The sequence below is a fragment of the Silurus meridionalis genome, chromosome 6 (assembly GCF_014805685.1).
Source record: "Silurus meridionalis isolate SWU-2019-XX chromosome 6, ASM1480568v1, whole genome shotgun sequence".
Taxonomy (NCBI): Eukaryota; Metazoa; Chordata; class Actinopteri; order Siluriformes; family Siluridae; genus Silurus; species Silurus meridionalis.
In genome coordinates, this window is record NC_060889.1 from 16,154,614 (window position 1) to 16,175,263 (window position 20,650).

General features: G+C 39.0%; 1 protein-coding gene across 2 annotated transcripts in view; it reads right to left on the reverse strand.

Annotated features, from left to right (window-relative positions):
* Positions 1 to 586: 586 nt before the first annotated feature.
* LOC124387422 (adhesion G protein-coupled receptor A3-like) overlaps positions 587 to 20,650 on the reverse strand; it is a 30,215-nt gene continuing 10,151 nt past the window's right edge. For both annotated transcript variants that reach the window (XM_046851780.1, XM_046851779.1), the window contains 17 exons: positions 16,167 to 16,238; positions 11,901 to 11,972; positions 10,887 to 10,958; positions 9,961 to 10,121; positions 8,989 to 9,202; positions 8,617 to 8,781; positions 7,252 to 7,453; positions 6,937 to 7,086; positions 6,076 to 6,231; positions 5,721 to 5,921; positions 5,321 to 5,507; positions 4,594 to 4,802; positions 4,160 to 4,284; positions 3,723 to 3,846; positions 3,381 to 3,526; positions 3,177 to 3,272; positions 587 to 2,431 (listed from right to left, as the gene is read on the reverse strand). In XM_046851780.1, coding sequence (XP_046707736.1) covers positions 958 to 2,431; positions 3,177 to 3,272; positions 3,381 to 3,526; positions 3,723 to 3,846; positions 4,160 to 4,284; positions 4,594 to 4,802; positions 5,321 to 5,507; positions 5,721 to 5,921; positions 6,076 to 6,231; positions 6,937 to 7,086; positions 7,252 to 7,453; positions 8,617 to 8,781; positions 8,989 to 9,202; positions 9,961 to 10,121; positions 10,887 to 10,958; positions 11,901 to 11,972; positions 16,167 to 16,238 — 3,826 coding nt within the window. In that variant the 3' untranslated portion in view covers positions 587 to 957. The remainder of the gene's footprint in view (positions 2,432 to 3,176; positions 3,273 to 3,380; positions 3,527 to 3,722; positions 3,847 to 4,159; positions 4,285 to 4,593; positions 4,803 to 5,320; positions 5,508 to 5,720; positions 5,922 to 6,075; positions 6,232 to 6,936; positions 7,087 to 7,251; positions 7,454 to 8,616; positions 8,782 to 8,988; positions 9,203 to 9,960; positions 10,122 to 10,886; positions 10,959 to 11,900; positions 11,973 to 16,166; positions 16,239 to 20,650) is intronic.

Consider the following 20,650-nt stretch of genomic DNA (forward strand, 5'->3'; position numbering starts at 1 on the left):
AAATTTGAGCTATTTCTATACACTGCAGCGATGCAGGTACTGAAGCAAACACAGCATTGCACAGTTTGTGAGAGTACATGAAGTACATAGTCAGATTAGGCTTTCATGTGAACTCAGTTGTAGGTAAAAAGAAATATAAATTTAAATGGCCAGTTAACTACGGTCCTGGACAAATATTACAGAAATGCCGTGCTGAGTTTTTTGCAGATTTTATCATCGAACCTTTGAATCCAAGCAGAATTCATTCCATCCTGCTTTGCATCCATTAGGCCTTATTAAAAGTAAAAAAAAACAAAAAAAACAGAGAAAAAGGAATGACAGACAATTACAGTGTAGGTGCTGATTCAGGGCGTAGTGGGCCAGAATATTCTTAACACTGCAGCATTGGCACCTCCACATTGCAGTGAAGCAGTCTGATACGAAACTCCAATCTCAATTAAAAGAATAAAGAGCACGACGTTTTGGAAGCAGATACTATATTGTATTGAGATTCACTTTCATTAACTAGAGTCTGGATAATGACATCTGATAAAATGCTTAGCTATTAATTCGATGTCCTGTGGGATCAAACACAAGCAACAGTGCATTTTTTAAACAATTCTTTTTTTATTTCACAAATGCATTTTGCAACTGCTTCATTACGCCAGAAAAGGTTCAAACAGAAGACCAACTCTAGCTTTGCCCAACTGTTGTGCACCTTATCATACAAAATCGTGTGCACATGTGAAAAAGAAATAAACGATATAAAAATAGATCATTTATAGATCGTCTACAACAATTAGCAAGTGGTATACTAAGAGGTGACTTCTTCAAACCAACTCATTTATAAAATCTGTTTTCTTAAAACACTTAAAATTTACTATTAAAAATGCAAAGTATTTTTTTGTTTTTTGTTTTTTTAAGTTCACAGTTTGACAGAAAAAGTGTAAATAGCAGTCTCTGAGGATGGAAATGTTGCTACACTGTAGTTTCATGTTTCCACAAACCAGTCTTAATGGCAGCTGTGCTGTCTGTATTGAGAGGTGACAGGTTCTGTTGCCTCTCTGAACTTTTAGCAAGTCCATTCTCTGACGCCAGGTTCAGTCCATATGACTTTGGCTGAACTTCGAGTTCTACAGGAAGGGGCTGCTTTGGGCAGTCTTTGATTGAGCTCGACATTTCATTTTCAGGTTCCTTCCCTTCTTCACATCCTTTACTAACCCCATTGCTTTGGCTGATAATCGTCCCACTACCAAGGACACTTCCCAGACTGTTCCGGAAACGGCTTTTTCCGAGGCCGTTGACAACACTGGTGCTTGTGCCTTTGTTGGCACCCCTGTCGAACTGGCGAGTGCGACGGGGCAAGCTAGCACTAGCGTCGCTGCTGTCCTGTTGGAGCTGGCTCTGCTGGCGCTCACGGTATGCCAGATATGCAGCACGGCGGCTGTTACGGGCGTGCAGACTTTCTTGATGGTGGCGTCGCTGGGGAGCGCTATGCTCGCTGCCTTCTACACTGGTGGGCACATCGTAGGCATATTCCCGCAAAACAGTGAGTCGACTTGCACGGTGTGCCCGTGCTCGGTTCTTGTGGTGCCTCCCGGGGTGTCCGTTGATGTTGCCATTGGCACTTCCCAATCCAGGGTGGCCATTGCTGCCAATATTGGGACGATACTGAACCTCCACTGGAGCAACATGCATCTTGATCTCATTATCCAAAGAGTGTTCGGTTAAGCTGTTGTCTAATAAAGCCGTGCCGTTCGGTGGTGCAGGAATTGTTTTGCACTGAGCTGCTTCTACTTGCAGATTGGTCAGCTTGCAGCCTTGGGTGGAGTTGCGCACACTTTGAGTACTCTTGTTAGTACAAGATGACTCGGTTGCGCTTGTATGGCATCGTGCTACCTCACCGTTTCCTGTATTAGTTGACCCGTCCCCAGAGGCCCCAGTCATTGGTGCCAGGAGGGCGTCAACCTGCATGGCATACCTTCGGTGTCCAAGGCAGCAAGCCTGTGCCCAGTGGCGACGCATGTCTTGCCGTGTAACACAGTGATGGCCAACAAGGAAGGCTCCAAGAGCCAAAGCAACCACACCAAAGAGGCAGGAAAAAACCAAATCCAAAGGGTATTCTTGAGAAACAGCCAAGGCACCAAACAGCCAAAGCAGTGCATAGAGTGCCAAAGCTCCGGCCACACCAAAAAGCTGCGCTAAGAACGTGTGCTCATTCTCAAGTGCTGACAGAGATACTGGCCCAGATGATTCTGCACAGGGACCAGCAGCAATCTCAGTCACAGAGAGTCTTTGCTGCTCCTCCGACTGTTCTTTAAGCTCAAATCGTCTTTCTGGGTGACGCCGTAGCTGAAGAAGAATACTCAGGAAGTACATGCAGTCCACAAAGATGATGAAGGCCAGTGGACCATAGAATGCACCCAAACTCGGCTCCCACGCCATCCAGCAACTGAGAACACAACAAATACATTTACTCAATAAAACATATTGTATATCAAAGCCTAGTAGTAAGCATTTGCATTTATTTAAAAGTACTTAAAAGTAGAAAAAGACATAAATCAGGCCACATTGGAGCTGAATATTAATAATGTACAATTAGGCATATGGAGATACATTTCTGTTTCATTTTCTCTTTTTAAATAAGCAGATGTCTGCTTAGTGTTTCATATCCATGCATTTATCACACCACTATTGTCTAAGTGGAACAACATAAATTAAATGCTCATTAAGTGTTAAGATGGTACCGATTTTTTTTTAAGTCACTCCTTTTACACAACTCAAACACTAGAGAAGAACTGAGAGGCTGGGAAACAGGCAGACACAGGATGACTTGGCTTTAGCTAAAAATAGATAATTAGGCTCACATAACTGCACACTGCCTCAAGTTATTGCTGCTGCTAATTATTCATTATTCACATGCAGCATATGCCAAAAAACCTTGTAGGTATACATAACTATGAATATAACAACTGTTAACTAACATTTAATCACTCTCTGTAGCACGTATATTCACCTGCAAACAAGCACAAAATGTTTCCAGACAAGATCCCTGTATAAGAATGCCGACACGAAATCACTCACAAATCTTCACACTAAATTGCACTAAATCTCTTATCTTTTCCATGTTTTAAGCAGACATGTAGACTCGCATGAGTCACTTGAGATTTCAAGCCCCATTCCCTTTTTTTACTTACTAAGGTGCACCGGGTCGGCCTCCATAGTTTTTAATGTTAGCAGCTGCAGTTATGCCGCAAACAATTACGGGAATGCCTCCACCTATCAAGTAGAACCTGAAGAGCAAAGAAATAAAGCAAATATTTTATTTGTAACTTTTTTTTTTTTTTTTTTAAGGGCCTTTAAAGAACTTCCTCTTCCATCAGTAATGGGTGAGTGGTTACCTGAGCATGGGTCTGGGTGGGGGAGGAGGCTCATCCAGCTCTTCATATTGCTTAGTCTTGCGTGTGACCTGCTTGTAGATGTTCCGAGCCGTGACGCCCGACCACAAGGCAGTAGCCAGGGTGGAGTAATGTAGCACTATCCCTACCTGAAGCACACGCACACAAACACACAATGACAAACAAGTACAACAAATATACATATATCTACACATTTTTTAGTGCAGCTATATATAGCTATATATATCTATACATATACACACAACTTCTACAAATAAAGATATGTTGAATTGATAAAACAGTGTAATGAAAAGATGTTTGCATTTTCAGTTATGTATCTCATACCCCTTGACACACAGTGGCATAGGAAGTCTGGTTGATTCCCCCAGCAAATGCAGCACAGGTAAGGAGGATATGCAAGCACAGGTTCACCAGCATGTGCCAGCACTTCTTGCTAATACACACAGACCTGTGGACACACAATATAATGAAATAAATAAGGCACATTCAGTCAAACCTTTCCAGTGATTATATCAGCATTAAACAGGTTGTATGCAACAACTGTATTATAAGAGACAGGTTGTGGGCAACCTTCAGAGATCTATTAGTGCTAGTCTAGTACTTCTAGTCTGCCTAAATACCTCAACAATCCTATTTGCTCTAGACCCGCCTGGGAGCGACAAGGCTAAACTAGTTTAAATTAATTAAACAGAATACACAGCAAACCTAATTAGTTCAATACTGTAACTGCTATCTGCCTCTTGAATAGAAGGTGTTCTTACTTTTGATGATAAATGTAGCTGATGATGATGGCCAGCAGGCAGAGACTAAGCATGATTGCTGTGATGTAAGTGACTGGGTAAAGAAGTTTAAAGCTGTGCATGGTGGGCTCTGTCCTGGTCAGATCCTGTTGAAAAGAAGCACCCAATAAAACATATATTAACAAAACAAAATAAAACAATATTGAATGGTATGTATAAATGTTTCGGTTTTCTTGTTCAGCTAAACCTAATGTTGAGTCAATACACATTTCTTTATTTTATTAAACATCATCTGTCATTATCTTGAAAGTCAGTTTTGGTACAACAACTAAAAGACAAACACTAAGAAGACATAAGAGGAAATCAGTACGTTCTATGCAAAATACATTCCTACTGAAAAAGACAAAACAGTCCATACATGAAAGGTATTGAAAGTTAGCTGAGTTAGTACTGACCATCAGAACAGCGTAGTTACTGAGCGAGTCACACGAAAGTGTGGTGAAGTTGGAGTCATGTTGGAGGATGGTGCAGCCATCTGACTGCCAGCCACCCTGACCCTCCTGAGCAGCGAAATCCCAGTGTGCGGCCACAGGGTCCAAACCCTGCACAAAGCGCCGCAGGGTGACGTTTACACGACTGCGCAGGGGCTGCAGGGGGACACCCTCTAAAAGGGACACACAGGACAATAACATTTATATGAGCTTATAAATTATGAGACAATGAACAAGGGTGTAACCTTTTGATCCTGTGAAATAGCTAAGACAGCTAGATAGATAAATTAATTAGAACAATATCTGTATGTACAAAGTTTCAACAGTATCATGTGTGTGTTATGCAAAAAACACTGCCCTGCTTTTGTTGAGTGTGCAAACATGCTGTGCTATATGGTGTGAAATTTAGCTTGAAGGGAATAATAATTATATAGGGATTTCTTACATTTAGTCTGTATCAGTGCAATTACCTAGCTTACTAGCTACATTTTATTTTGCTATATTAACTACTGCTTTTTCGCCCAATTAGTTCGGTTTCCAGGAGAAAGTAAAACAAGCAAAGATTAATAGGTATTAAATGTAGGATTTGTCCACTCCTGCATATACTCTTCCTGCGTGAATACATCCTGCTTAAAAACAGTACACAATTGAGTGGGGGAAAAAGGTGCCAGTTGTGGGCGATGTGGTTTACCGATCTTGGTGAGGATGACCGGAGTGACGACACTCCTTCTCTTGGTTGAGTTGCCTGTAGGGGGGAAAAGCTTGCCGTTGCGGAAAGCCAGCAGCTGCAACTTATAAATGCCATCGTCAGGTTGACTTGAGTTGCGCAGAGGGAAGAGAGACGGAGGCAGCTGCACAGACGCCTCCACTATAGTGTTCTGAACGTAATGAAGGAGAGAGGGGCATACGGTTTTTATACATTTATATTCTACATTAGGTCTAAAATGATGACTAACTATACACATATGCCCTACTGCTTTGTCTGGATATTTCATTGAGCATATTTTATCTACAATTGAAACACAAACAAAATGCAAAAATGTGCCAAACACTTTGGACAATAATACATTTTTGATGGATAAACAGCACACCTTTAGGGCCAGGGCAGAGAGATTGCTAGTGACGTTGCATTTGAAACTGAGCTGCCGGTCCAGGTTCATGTCAGGGTTTAAGTGCCCCAGGTGAGGAATCAGAGTGCGCTCTGGCGCCATCTTCTGGAACAGTGTGCAGGTCATGCCGTTAAAGCTGCTGGCCTTGATCACATGCGACTCCATGGCAATATTGTGGGAGTTCTTTAGAAGGAAAATGACCAGGAAACAAAACAAACGAAATACAATCAAACTGTAATAAAACTATAATATGCAGGAGATATTCATGATAAGGTACAATAAACAGACTTTACGCATACAAAATAAGACTGTAGAGCAAGAAGTGTAGAATACTTACAGTATAATAAGCGCCGCCAGCCAGACGGAGAACTGCGATCCTTTGTAGACTCTCAATGATGCGTGAGCAAGCCCGAGCCTCCTTCTGTGCCATCCACAGCACTCGCTCATCAGTCAGCATCAGATTACTGGAAATATCCACCATCACATCCCCTAACTGTCAACACACATCAATCATGCGCTATTAATCCCATGTACATCCATTTAACCTCCAGTCCCACATAAACTCCATATAAACCACAAATAACATTTTTTTAAAGTAGAGAATCACTGAAGTAAATAAATATCATTAGGAAAAATGTATATCACAAGATCAAGAGACCTTATTTTATTAGTCTGGAATTATTTTATTGTGCAGAAAAATAACCAAACAAAAAAAAAAAACTATGAAGTGTTACTATGGAAACTCTATGAAGTGGAACTACACACAGGTGTTACATGGTAATGTTTCAGTTCAACAAAGTGAAACCCAAACCCAAAAAGTGGGTCCAATGCGACTTTCCTGGCAAATCCCTTCGTTCTGATCTTATCTCTTCCCCTCATGCCATTTATGCTATGAACTGGTCCACAGAATGCATGCTTTGTCTACAGTCAGCAAGAATGTCAGAGTGAACAGCAGCCTTGCCAATCGGTCGCTTTAAGCTGTACTTAATTAAATCTTTTCAGGGTTTAGGATTTGTCAAAGAAGCACCAATCTCTTAAAGAGCAAAAGATTTGAAAGCAGGCATCAATCTACTGTATGCTTTACAATAATGATTATAAAAAAATTGTTTTCTGAAAATGAATTTACTGATTCAAAATATATAATAAAGTTTTCTGCTGAAAATAATAATAAAGAAATTTGTTTCGGGATGATTCTCACCTCTTTGTATTTCTCTGCAAACTTCCCTATCTTCTCGATCATCTCAGCCACGTAGATCACATCCACCTTGTCTGAGAAATTAGGAGCTTCTACTGTGTAAGCTAGAAGCTGCTGTGCTGTATGCACTGCATTTGTCAGGTTCAGAGCCATCTATTAGACAGGAAAAAAGAAATCAATAATGATGAGTGAGATGAGTTATAGATCGCACAAAAGGTATCAACTATATTAAATAGATGTTTGCTAGTCCGTGTTAGGATCATGGTTGTGTTTACTGAAAGAATTAGTAAGCTGGGAAAGTTTTAAACAGATCTGCACCTGGTTGATGATGTGAAGCACACGAGTGGTGTCTTTTATGTACTCGCAGCGGGAGTAGTCGTCCTCAGCCCAGTGCCCACTGCGGTCACATCGTCTCCTGGCACGCCGGTCTTCAGCTGAGCTGCCCGAATAGATGCCTGTGCCGGTTACCTGTCGTGAACAGGGCAGGTACGCCATGATGCCTGCCAGTGTACGAGGCCATCTGCAGAGACATCAGTTAGGAAGAAGCTGAAGCATTAAAAGTGATTAACAGAAAATCTGTCACCTGAATCCCCCAGGCTAATTCCTGCCTGCTTCTCAGACAAATCTCTGATTAGATTATACTGTACCAAACAGATAATGTGTTCTAAATGGATACAAATACAGACATATATGGGAGATGAGCTGGGTTTTGACTGGTTGATCTGGTTGAGACTAGAAAGGTGCCTGTGATACGGCAAAACAACAACAATCCTGCAGAAATAAGAGATTTTTACTTTCTGGGTGTGAAAAATAGTTTAAACGTGAAAATTGAAAAACAAAGAACGGCAGTGTTTCAATAAAATGAATGTGCAGTGCTGTTTTGCAGGCCCTTAGAAAGGCCCTGGTCAGGGTTCTCAGTGCTTTAAATTAGGTTACAGCACTTGTTTACATGTTGATGAATAGTCCCCTGTACATCTCTAGTGAACAGGTTATGACTGATATATGCTAAACTTGAGGAACTGTGAAGGCAAGAATTTACAGTTCCTGTAAACCTGCTGCTAGACCACCCTCCAACCCAGCGTTTTTATGAAGGCATAGTAGAAGGGTTCAGCTTTTATTGACCTCTTCTTCTTCTTTTTTGGCTGCTCCCATTAGGGGTCGCCACAGCGGATCATCCTTCTCCATACCCCTGTTTTGTACATCTGCCTCTTTCACCCAAACCACCTGCATGTCTTCCCTCACCCCATCCATAACCCTCCTTGGCCTTCCTCTTTTCCTTCTTCCTGGTAGCTCCATCCTCATCATTCTCCTACCAATATACCCCATGTCCCTCCTCTGCACCTGTCCAAACCATCTCAATCAAGCCTCCCTCATTTTGTCTCCAAAACAGCCTACATCCTAATCACTCCCAACGAAAACCTTAAAATCTTCAGCTCTTCTACCTCCCGTCTTTTCCTCACTGCCACTGTCTCTAAAACATTCAGCATCGTGGGTCTCACCACAGTCCTATAAACTTTCCCTTTCACTTAGCAGTAACCGTATTCAGATTGGCAATGCCACACTATGTACATTAACATTAATTTTCCAGCCACTAGAGAGCAACGATGAGCTACATTTCTCAGGCTGGACGAGTACACTTGCTATCAGTTTATGCTATAAATGATGATTGAAGTTGTGCCTCACCTGTAGTCTCCTTTATTGTTGGACACCCGTTCAGGAGCACAGTATTTGGCAGCGCTCTCCAAAACAACAATGTGCACCGTGCGGGTGTTGTTGCCTCGGCTAGTACGCACTCGACATTCCCAGTCTCCTGTAAAGCCTGGCTGAATGTTTGAGATGGTCAGAGCACTGCGGTGGAACGAGGGAAACAAATGAAAAGACAATAAGAGAGATTGTTCACAAATTGTAGTCCAAAAAATCACGTCGCAAGTGAACACATGCCTAGAATTTATATACTTTGCACTAGAGTCAAGATTGCAACCTTGAAATCCAATCTTTACTATTTAATGTGGAATCCCCCAGTCACCTTCCTTCAGCTCCTTTAAAATACATTACCTAGCAATAAGGGAGCAGTTCTGCACCATGCTCTTCTCTATGGAGATTCCCTGCGTAGCATCAGACTCCACCATCTTGCCATCCTGATACCAGAGCACCTGCATGTCTTCGTCCACAAAGGAGGCCAAGCACTGGAAGGGTAGGCTGTCCCCCTGAAAAACTATCTGATGCTGGGAAGGAGTCATTTGGAATGAGGGGAGCTCCAGAGGTGCATCTACAGAAAAGAGAAACAGTTAAGTGGGAAAAAATACACCAAGTGTTCACAGTAAAGAGATATGGGCCATTTTTAATCTGTATCTTTGTACTCTTGGTTTTCTCAATTTTAAGTAGTTGCTTTGTTTTTTATTGTCATCCAAGTGATTGTATATGTTACAAGCAACCAGGTGCCCTCAAAAACCCTGAACTTCTGTAGACAGATTAAAAATGTAACCAACCTGGGCACCCAGAGATTAATGTATAACAGTTCAATGTGTGTCTGGACAAGCAGACAGGAAAAAAAAAGTTCATCATGATGCTCCAATTATCAGTGTTTTCTTCACAGCCTTTACAAATTAAGGGATCTGTGATTCATATTTGGTGCCAAATCAGCATTTTTTAAAAATCTTTTCTATTACAAGAACTTGCAGAATGAGTATTCCAGCAAAAAAACAAACAAACAAACAAAAAACTTCAGACTTCCAGATGACCCACACTATTATGTAATAAAATAAACAATTAAATCCAGTGCATGGCACATTTTACAAAACATGGCAATATCATGCACGGAAAAGAATATTTTTCATCTGAAATTGAACCAGTTAAAAAATAAATCTTCGTGGCAGTTGCTGCTGCCTTGTTTTTAAAACTTTTACCAATCGCTCTTAGAAAACTGGAGAACATACAGCAATTCTCGCTATTTTCTATATTTAAGGCCCCCTACCTAGTACAATTGCCCTCTTTTTGTATAAGTGTGTACGTGTTTTGTCTTCTTACCACAGGTGAGCATTTCAGGTTTGAGTGAGGTTATCAATTGGCCCTGTAGTGAGCGCGGGTAGGAGCATCGTGTGTCCTTCACCACTATACCCTTCTCTTTAATCCAGCGCACCAGCCATTGCAGGTTACAGTCACACAGCAGAAAAGGGCTCTGGAAATCCCTAAGACACAAACACATACAAACGGTGTGAAATCAGTGAAGTGTAGGCAGTAAAACCATGACAATAACTACTATTCACAGTAGAGAATAACTGAACAGCACTCACAGCAGTGCAGGTTTCAAAGCAAAACATAGGTTTATATAAATGCGGTCATTCTTAAAATAATATAAATGCTGGAGTTTTTGTTAGGCGTTTTCCACCACAGGGATATTGAGAAATTCGTGCCTTTTGGTTTCCCTGTTATGCTTTTCATTGTTTTTAATTTAAAGAGTAAAAGAGAGAGAATGATAGAGAGCAAAAAGAGGCTGGAATTTTTATAGAGCAAGTGATAAGAACTATCATGTTTCATATCCAATCCATAACAATTATTAAAAGTAAAACCCAATAAAGCATGAGGAGTGGTTCTTTAATTAATAACAAAATGTAAATGCTGATGTGGGATAAGAGGAATGATTTTATAAGAATTTAATCAGATTTAGCCCTGGGTTATTGCTGGGCTGCACTGTGCTTTGATATTTTCCTAAACCAATATGCTCTTATTAAATTTGATCCCATACTTATATTGTAAACATTATATTTTGAACCATTTAACGTGTTCTTATAATATAAATATACTTAACTGGTTATTTCAGTGGCTTTATTCAATTCAAAGTGGCATAATGATCATTAATAAAAGAATCACGTATAACACCTGGGGTCAAGTCACTTAGGGCATAAAAAAAAAAAAAAAAAGAAATGGGATGAATATAAATTCAGTGTACTCACAGGTTTTTTAAAGAGACAAGGCTGTCGAAGATCCCTTGAGCAAGAGATGAAAACATGTTCCCTGAAAGGTTGCTGAAATGACACCACAGGTAAATTGGTACATCACATGAAAATCAGGATTGGCTAAATCTGGCACCTGAGGTGGTTTTTGTATTATAGATATCTATACAGCATTACTGCATAAACCAACTGCTACCCAGTTTACCAAATTCTAGCTGTTTACCCTAAAATGCTATATTATGTAGCAGGTATAGAGGTAACTTTTGCATAGTTCAGAATAGGGCATAGGGATGACAATTATAATGCTGAGATTATGATATGCCACGTGCACTTTTCAAATTCACAAACCTTGATTAAAAGCAAGTGATCTGATATTAAAATATTCGAAACTTTTATAATCTTTGTAAAACGCTAAAATGTTTTTATACCCATTAGTTTAAAGTAATTTACTTTTCATGTGACAGGATTTTATAGGGTATTTTTTATACATAGTTTTTGTTGTTACCAAACATATATAATCATGACACACATCATGCCCCCAACCATGTTGCCCACCCATAGTTCAGAAAAAAACTAGGCCTGACTTGTTTCAGGTTCCTTATAGCTGCTGCTATTTATCTTGCCAAACATTCCCCATAACAGCTTAATCTACACTCATCTGAGAGCTTTAATCAGAATGACAGCTTTATTTTTTCAAATGGATAACATTAGCATCACCTTCACGAGGTGGAGAGGACACACAGGTGTGTGCACTGCTGTTGCTATACTCAAGGGAGGCAAAAACGAACATGCTAATCTTACAACATCTGTTCCTCAATTTAGAGCCCAGTGAAGGGCAATTACATTCTCAATTTCTAGCCAATTGCCTAAAAGACTTCTAATATCCTCATTAGGGAGCACTAAACACAGCTACTGAAATATAAAAGCTATCAAAAATACAACACAAATAAAGAAAGCATAATGGCCACCAACATGGTGGTGATAGAGTAATACATAATGAAGAGATTTACTTACAGTTTAGCCAGATTCGTAAGTCCTTTGAATATATCCACATTGAGGCAACCAATACGATTATTAGACAAATCTCTGAAAGGGTAGGAAAATAGATCACATCAAATAAACAGACATACTGACACAAAAAGCATTAGGCAGATGCTTTGATAAAAATCTGAAGCAAGACTAACAGAACAGAGTCTATGATTAGTATGCTTCAAGACACATTACATGCCCAAAAATATATAAACATTTTACAATCACACAATATGTAATATTTGAGCTTCCCATTCCAGGTTGATTCCCCTTTTGCGGTTATAATAGGCTCCTCTCTTCTGGGAAGGCTTTTTACTCAACTTTGGAGCTTGGCTATGGGGGATTTCTATCCAGTCAGTCACAAAAACATTAGTGAGGTCAGGTGCTGATGTAAGGTGAGGTGGACAGGGGGTGCAGACTAGGTTCCAGTTTATTTCAAGACTATCAGTGGGGCTAAGATCGGGGTTCTGTGCAGACCACTCCAGTTGTTTCATACCAATCTTGGCTAAATAGGTCTTCTTTGACCTTCCATTCTGCACATGGGTTTTGTCATACTGAAACAGGTTTGGCTCCTTAGTTCCAATAAAGTTAAAATTGCCATCCTCACCATCCTCAATTCATACAGTAGACATAAAACAGTGTTCTTCCAGGACCAAGGTACTACTAACCAAGAACTAACCAAGACAAGCAGGGCGACAGACTGAACTAAATCATTTGATAAAATTGTATTGCTACAGCATAGAGATTTTATGATATATATTCCAGAGACCAGTGCAGGAAAGTCTTCTAAATCAACACTGACATCATTTCAAAGGAATTTGTCAGGTGAAAAATTAAACAAGACTACGAGCACAACTTATTTTTGCCTTTGGCTTCTTCATATCAAAAGAGTATGTGGGGTGTAATTATAACTGTCAAGGCTTTGTGGTCTTTAGCATCTAGTGATACATCGATTTTGTGTGATGTTTGAGCAGTCTTGTTGAGGTGGTTTAGAGAGTATAAAAACACTGACTTGATATATTTCAAAATAAATGGCCGCTCATTCGGTGCATCCCTAATATATATATATATATATATATATATATATATATATATATATATATATATATATATATATATATATATATATAAATAAATTAAAGTGAATGTAATCGCATGGACAAAGTCATGGAAACAAAGGTAGGAAATCTAAACCCACCCTAATTTGTAATTTTCCACCCAAAATAAGACATGAATTTTGACTACCGTAATTTGATCTTTTTTCCAAGTCTCTTTTTCTTTCTTTCCTGTATAATATACATTTCTCTACAGCTTTTTCTTGTAGCTCTAAACTGTAGTAATGCAGTTCTGAAAAATATACTAAACCATACATGAAGAAAACTTTTGCTGTGTACTTTGCTCTTAGGACTCTGGTTCTGAAGAACGATTTCATGCTCGTCTGTGGGTTGCACTGAAAATTCTTTAAATTATTTAAGTGGGGTGAGAAATCTAATCCCAGCTCCCAGGGATAGAAGTGGACAGAAACATGTAGCATGTTTAAGTCAAAAACGTTCTTTCATCTAGCCCTAACTATTCCAACATGCCGAACTGGATGAGGTTCGATGTTCGGCTTCTATCACCGACATGACATGTTGGCGTCAGAATGGATTTACTATGCCCTGCAGACAGCCACTCTGACTCAAAGGCAACTGCCAGAATCACATGTCAGCTTCTTGTTCAGCTGATGTCTGCTTGTTGACTGTGCAAACAGTAGCTGCTTTTTACTAATGTGGGATTTGGGGAGAGGTTGGGAATTTATAGCATAGAAATTCCACTCAGAGAAGAAGCCAATGGTGTGTTATAGAGAGAAAATGACTACAGTCATGAGTTTTAAAAGACTACTTATCAACACGAGTCTCACTTTAAAACCACGTGATCAGCTTTCAACTTTTCATTGTTATAAAAAGTATAATAAGCTGCCCAAGCTAAACAGTGTTTCTTCACTTGCTCTTTCTAAACTGTAACTCACAGGCTTAATGCTTCCTTCACTGGCGCCCCTCTCATCAACTGCAAGTCTTTGGACTGCCTTTTATTCTTCCTGATTCACTCCTTTCATTATCGTTTCATCTTCCTTCTCCAGTCTTGACTCAACGTTCCTTCATCTCTTTAATCTTTTCTTCTTTCTCCTCCACGCTTCTCTTTTAAATTCAGTGTCTATGCCTCTATCCCGAGGCCAGTGACGTGTCTCGAAATGTAACAGGGGAAATGCAATTAGCTGTTTTGGGAAAAAAAATTAAATGCAGATGGGGACAAAAATCCACATTTAGAACGAGGAACGTTTGAGCACAGGGACTCTTTTGTTAACAGACCCCTCTGCTGGCCAAAATTACCCAGCGTGTATGCTTTTCGTGTTCTATATGAGAATCTCCCCTTTCCAAAATCAACATCCAAAAACGTTGTTGATCTTCACGATTAGGCAAATTGGCACTGATATTACATTTGCAAATATGCATAAAAAGGTAGAAGCAAGTAACCTATATTAAACCCAAAGCATGAATAAAACCTATAAATCTACAAACACTACACTTTTCCCTTGAAACCTAATTGTTAAGTCTTATGTTTAAAGCATCCATTACACACCCCATTTTAAAAGGTTATGAATAACAAAATGCAAATTATTTGTATTTACTTAATGTTTTATAAAATATGAATTAATGATTTAGATTTCATGTCATTATCATGGCTGCAACTTATTTTTGCATATTTGATCATTATCTGTTTTATGTTCTTTAATAACAAACATTTTACAAACTTCTTGTAAAAACAATTGTAGGAGATTTCTAAGCAGAAAAAAGCATGTTTTCAAAGATTACAGTGGCTAAGAGGCACCCCATCACGCAATCACACAAAGTACAATCTTTCGATGGTCTGAGTATAAATATCATAAGAACTTTCTCAACAGGAAATGGCTTCTGCACTATTTTTTCTGCCTTGTCTAAGTTCAATCCAATACTCTATTTAACTATAATTCTGGCTCCAGTAATTTCTGTATGAATAGAACTGTGTGCCTTAAATGGAGACATTCAGGGATTGCTCACTTTCTCTTGAATATTTCTCAATGTTATTTTGAAGCAGATGCATTGTTCTCTGTTTAGAAAGCCAAGAAGGTTGGTTGGAAATGTGGCATGCAGTCTTCTCTGTGCACACAATTGGTAGCGTGTACATTTGCAGTCTTGCCACACATACGGTATATTCCAACCAATCACAAGCCCCATTGAACACCCACATACACAGCACAAACATTGATCCCAGTACACTGTTTAAGATATTACACGCAAAAACCTATCATTACAAGAAATGCATGACATGCGAGGTGGCCTTCAAAACCCCAATAATTGTTACGGTGGTTAACAACTGCCAAAAGGAATAAAAACAAAAACAAAACTCAAGTTTATTTCAACATCAACTAACTATCAATATATTTCTCCACAACAAGCTGGAAATATTTTTTTTACATTTTTCTATTGCTCAGGTGATGTTCCCATAAAGATTAGGCAATGAATGAGTTCAGCAACTGCAGCCAGTTTGTCTTTGCACAAAATAGTTTGGGTAAATAACTTGCAGGTTTTAGCACTATATACACTAACAAAATGCCAAAATGTGCAACCTGTGAAGGGCAGGTCACCACACATACACAGCACTTTCCTTTGTAAAATTAAAATGTAAACAAATTTGGTTTTTTTTGTCACTTCACGAGACCACTTATAGGGAAACAATATAGCTAAAAATACACAAGTTACACCTGATGGGTTCATTATACATGCATCTGATACAATACTGACAGTGCGAACCTCCTACAAGTACATACAGGTAGTCGTCGACAGCTTACGACCATTCGACTTTACGACCACCATCGCTAGCCGTGGCGTACGACAGTGCGTACCAGCTTCCGGCATAATTTCACAGTACTGTACATATAGCCTACTCTACTTATGACCAAATCGTGTTACGACTGGTCTGTCGGTCCCAATCATGGTCGTAAGTCAACGACTACCTGTATATCAGCTATATATAGCGCAGTGGTTTAACTTTGAATTATATAGTCAAGAGATAAAAATTTCCAGCACCACCAAGCTGTCACTGCTGGGCCCCTGAGCAAGGCCCTTTACCCCAAACTCCTCAGTTGTATTATTGGCATCTGCCAAATGCAGTAAATATTAATAAACACAGAAAACTGTGGTATTAACTACTAAACATAATACATTTACTTACAGTCTTTTTAGAGAAGTAAGTCCGAGAAAGGCTCCTGGTTCAATGCGGGAGATGATGTTATTCTTTATGTCCCTAGAAAAGAAAGCAGCACAGAGGAAACATAATTGTTAATTATTATTAATTATTACTAGTAAATATTTGCATGATGTAGAAAATTCACTTCAGAAACATTTATTAATAATACTACTAACTTGTTTGAGATTTAAGAACTTTGTTTAATTTTGCGCAATGAATGAGGCTGTAACTAAATAACACCATTTTAAATAATACAAGGTGTGTAAGTATACACACACAGACATGCATATCCACACACACATGTACAAGGTATAACCTACTAACCTACAAGAAGGCAGCTATTGAAGGAAAAATGATTTCAGACATTCAAGCTTGCTGTGACCTTGGACCCTGTTTATATCTATTTTGAACTACAATCTGCTGGTTACAATGATCCATACTTTTATATATATATATATATATATATATATATATATATATATACATACATATACACACACACACACACACACACACACACACACACACACACACACACACACACACACACACACACACACACACGTTTGACTGCTCATTTTTGCGATACTGCAAAAAATAAACAATATCGAGCCAAAAAAATGGGTTTATAAAAAATGAGCAATTTTACTAAAAATTATACTGAGAGTCTGAATATACAGGCAAGATGCAACAAGAATCAATACAGACAGCCTCTGCTCAGACTCTGTCTCTAAAAGGTTCTTTTAGAGACCCTCGTACACCCAAGCAAGCAATGCACCAATACACAATAAGTGATGAAACACTCCAACCCTCAGAGTTCACAGAGCAGTGATGTGATGCTTACAGACCACACCTGTGCGATTCAGCCAACAGCTAGTCCTTGTTAAAAGCTTCAACACACACATACCGCCATCTCAATAGCTCAAAGGCTCAAAGCCTTTTGAAGTCCTCGGCTGTGGTTAGAAAGGAGGACAGAGAGAAGGCCGGGCTGTTCACATGAATGGTTTTGATGTGTTGGGGAAAACGTGATGAAGGAAGAGGTGAGCGCATTGTGAAAAGATGAGTGGAATGGAATGCTTCAGTTTCGTAAATAATACTTTTATACAATTGACACTCGCTGACCAAAATAAGCACACTGCCATTTCAAGCAATTTAGAGCTTCAGACCAAGGCTGTGTTTTTGTATCTATATATCATCTGTTACCATTTATCCTTATTCTTTTAAAAAACTACCATTAAAAATACATTCTTGATACCAACCCACTTGTTTGTACTAACATAAACTGTTGGTACCAACATAAAGTGTGTTTTACTGATTTGATGAACTTTAAATAATAACATTGAAATTGTGTTATGGAGTAGAGAAAATAAATGCATTTTTCATTCTGCATCAGTTCAGATCTTGTAGCACATATTCAATCAGGCAGTTTGAGCCTAAACTTAGGTTAGTCTTCTTGCAGTTTCTTTCTGCGTCCACCTGGGTTTTCTTCTTGCTCTGACTAGTCTAAAATGTTACTTGTAGCAAATGTGTGCAGAGTGCCCTGGTATCGACTTCACTACAACATGACCAGGTTAAAGCCAATACTGAATTTGAACAAATGAACATGACCAAATTTAAAACCCAGCTTGGATAATTCCTCTCAGATGGAAAATCTATCAGAGGAAAAAAAAAACACATTAATGCTGGACCCTTTCAGCTTTTTTTCATAACTTTAATGTCAGATTAATTTAATTAACCACAAAAATATTTTTCCTACCCATTTTAACCATATTTACTAATAGTCCCAATAATTATGCCGCTTACACTGAATAGGCAGTAAAAATAAGGTCAGTTTTAAATAACTGGCAAATGACTATGTAGAAGTTAGTGTGGTACATTTTTCAAACCAAAAAAAATAAAATAACATTTTCAGTAGCACACTACAGTGCAGATGAGGCTACGTTGAGAAAATATGCTTAGTTTAAACATATTAAATAAAGAACTACAGTCCAAACCAATCTTACTTGTGGTATTCGTCACAAGATTAAAAAAAAATATTGGTGCTGTTAAAGACAAATTGGTTCTTCTTTCATTCAACTAATGCATTCCACATTTCTTTAAAGCAGAAAGAGCTAAGCACATGAAAAACTTGGCAACCTGATCATCAGGGCTGTTAAAACAAATAAATGAGGATGGAGTTCTTGTTTCCCATGTGGAAAGTTTGTCTTGGTCTTTCTTTCAACAGACCAGCTATAAAGGTTCCCCAAATTCTCCAACACCAAATGAAGCTGATCTCTCTGGAATTAAAAGACAAACAAAAATTCCAGTGGTTTCTGTTTCCAAATTTCTTACACATGGACAAAAATAAGCTCTGTGCCCAAAAACTTTGAGAATGATTTTCTAGAGACAACTAAAAAAAGCAAGTTCATTGTTGGAAGGATTCTATTGCAATAAAACTCAAAAATATTACTTGCTGAAAAGCACCACCAAACTGAAATGGACTAAAATATCAGTGTAATGTTCTTCCTTCAAGAACTGTCTGAAGTCTGCAACAATAAGGTATGTCTTTGGATGGACTTAAAGGAAAAAAAAAACTAAGGTGTCCACAGTCCAGCTACAATTTCATGGCCGGGGATTTAAGGTGAATGGTGTGCATTCATTGATTCTCTCATGTCCGTCACCATCAGAGCAGAGAACGGCTATGACACCAACGGGCTCTGCTGTGGTGTGAGTTGGGGACTGCAAAGTGGCTTCATTTGCTATGAAAAGAAACGGCAACTCGGCACTCACTCCTCTTATCCAGCACACAAAAGCTTCCAGAGGACAGCTTTTTGAGGGAAATCAGTCGGTGACACCTCGGGCACCATTAGCATAAGAAAAGCAGCATGCCTCACACTGTTAAGGGAAAGTGACCCCCGAATTAAACTTCTGAGTGTGACAATCGACAAACGTGCTAGCTTTGTGCACAAGCGTTTACATGTGTGCATATTTACCATCAGCAGGGTTTATAGGAAAGTTCTAGAAATTATTTAACGGTGACTTCATAGGAATATCCTTAAACTAGTTTTTTACATGTTGTATGCACTTTTGGCGACACTGATTAAAGCAATTAATGTCTCTATGTTTACTGGTCTATAATAAAATACTACTATACGCCCATGTAAAGTAGAGAAATAATACTTTATTTAATCGTGAGTGACCATGTTGACATACATACACAGTCCACATAGCTGAGGAAACTTCTCAAACTTTTTGACTAGGAATTCTAAATTGAAGAGCTGTTTTGTTTGTTTTTTCTCAAATTTTAAGCTTTACTCAAATACAGCATACGTATATCCAGGAACTGCTGGTATAATCATAAACCTTCCAGTGCTCATCCCATGACTCCTTTTTATGACATGCTCATCCCGAACATCAATCAACAAAGAACAAGGTTCTCTTTAGGGTCTGGTTCAAGGTTGACTTAAAGCTATAAAGCTGCCATGTTTTACTAAACATGCTATACAAATAAAATTGAAGTAAATTACATCAACACACAGGGATCAAAAAATATAAAAGATTTTGACAAAAGAATTTCAGGTCAATAGCAGAGCTGAGACCGGATGGACACTACAACAGATATGCTTGGCCACAATCCTGCATCGTTACACAAACAGTTTTATCTGCCCGGAGATAAATACACAGATGAGCAAAATGGCAAGAGGAAAAGAGATTCAGAGACTGGCTGTCTAACAGACTTCACCCGAGAAGCATAGCTTATTTCCCCAAGTGGTTAGGGAAGAGGAGGATAGAAGTGTTTATACTTTGAATGGGTTCTAATAGACATTTGTTTAGCTTATGCTCATGATCTGTGCATTTGTCTACTTTGGAACAGGAAAGAAAGCCTATAGAAATATATAACTGTACATTTCGAATTCCAGTACCAGAGTTTTAAAGAAGCAGCTCTGCACCTGGAATATGCCGAGTTTATAACGGTACAGACAGAATTCAGGAAACCAGTGAATTGTATTGGCAACAAAATTAATCTCAGCCAGCCTTCAGAAGACAATACTTTTCAGTTGCCAATCCAAATAAACCAATCCCACTTTCAGTCTGAAGGTCTGGCAGAGTTCCCTTTCAAAAATAGTGAAATTTCTCTGCATGCCTTCAAGGCCATAGAAGGGTCAAAGGGAGAAGAGAAAGGACTCGGCATGCCAGTGTTGTCTAAGCGCTGCCAGAGAATTACCCCAAAAAAGGCCCCATTGCCTCGTCTCTTTTCCCTTTTCTCACCCAGGATCCCTATAATCACAGAAAATATGCCCTTGGAATTCCAGTCAGATTGCGTCATGTTATTTTAGCCCTCGTTGAAACACCGGGCTGCTAATGGGCTGGTTATTTTTCTGCACAAAGCCACTCTTAAGCAATAAATCATCCTAAGAGCTAGACAGCAGTGCATACTATACATAGGTTTCTTGTACTTTGGGGGCAAATCAAGCACACACATCTCCACA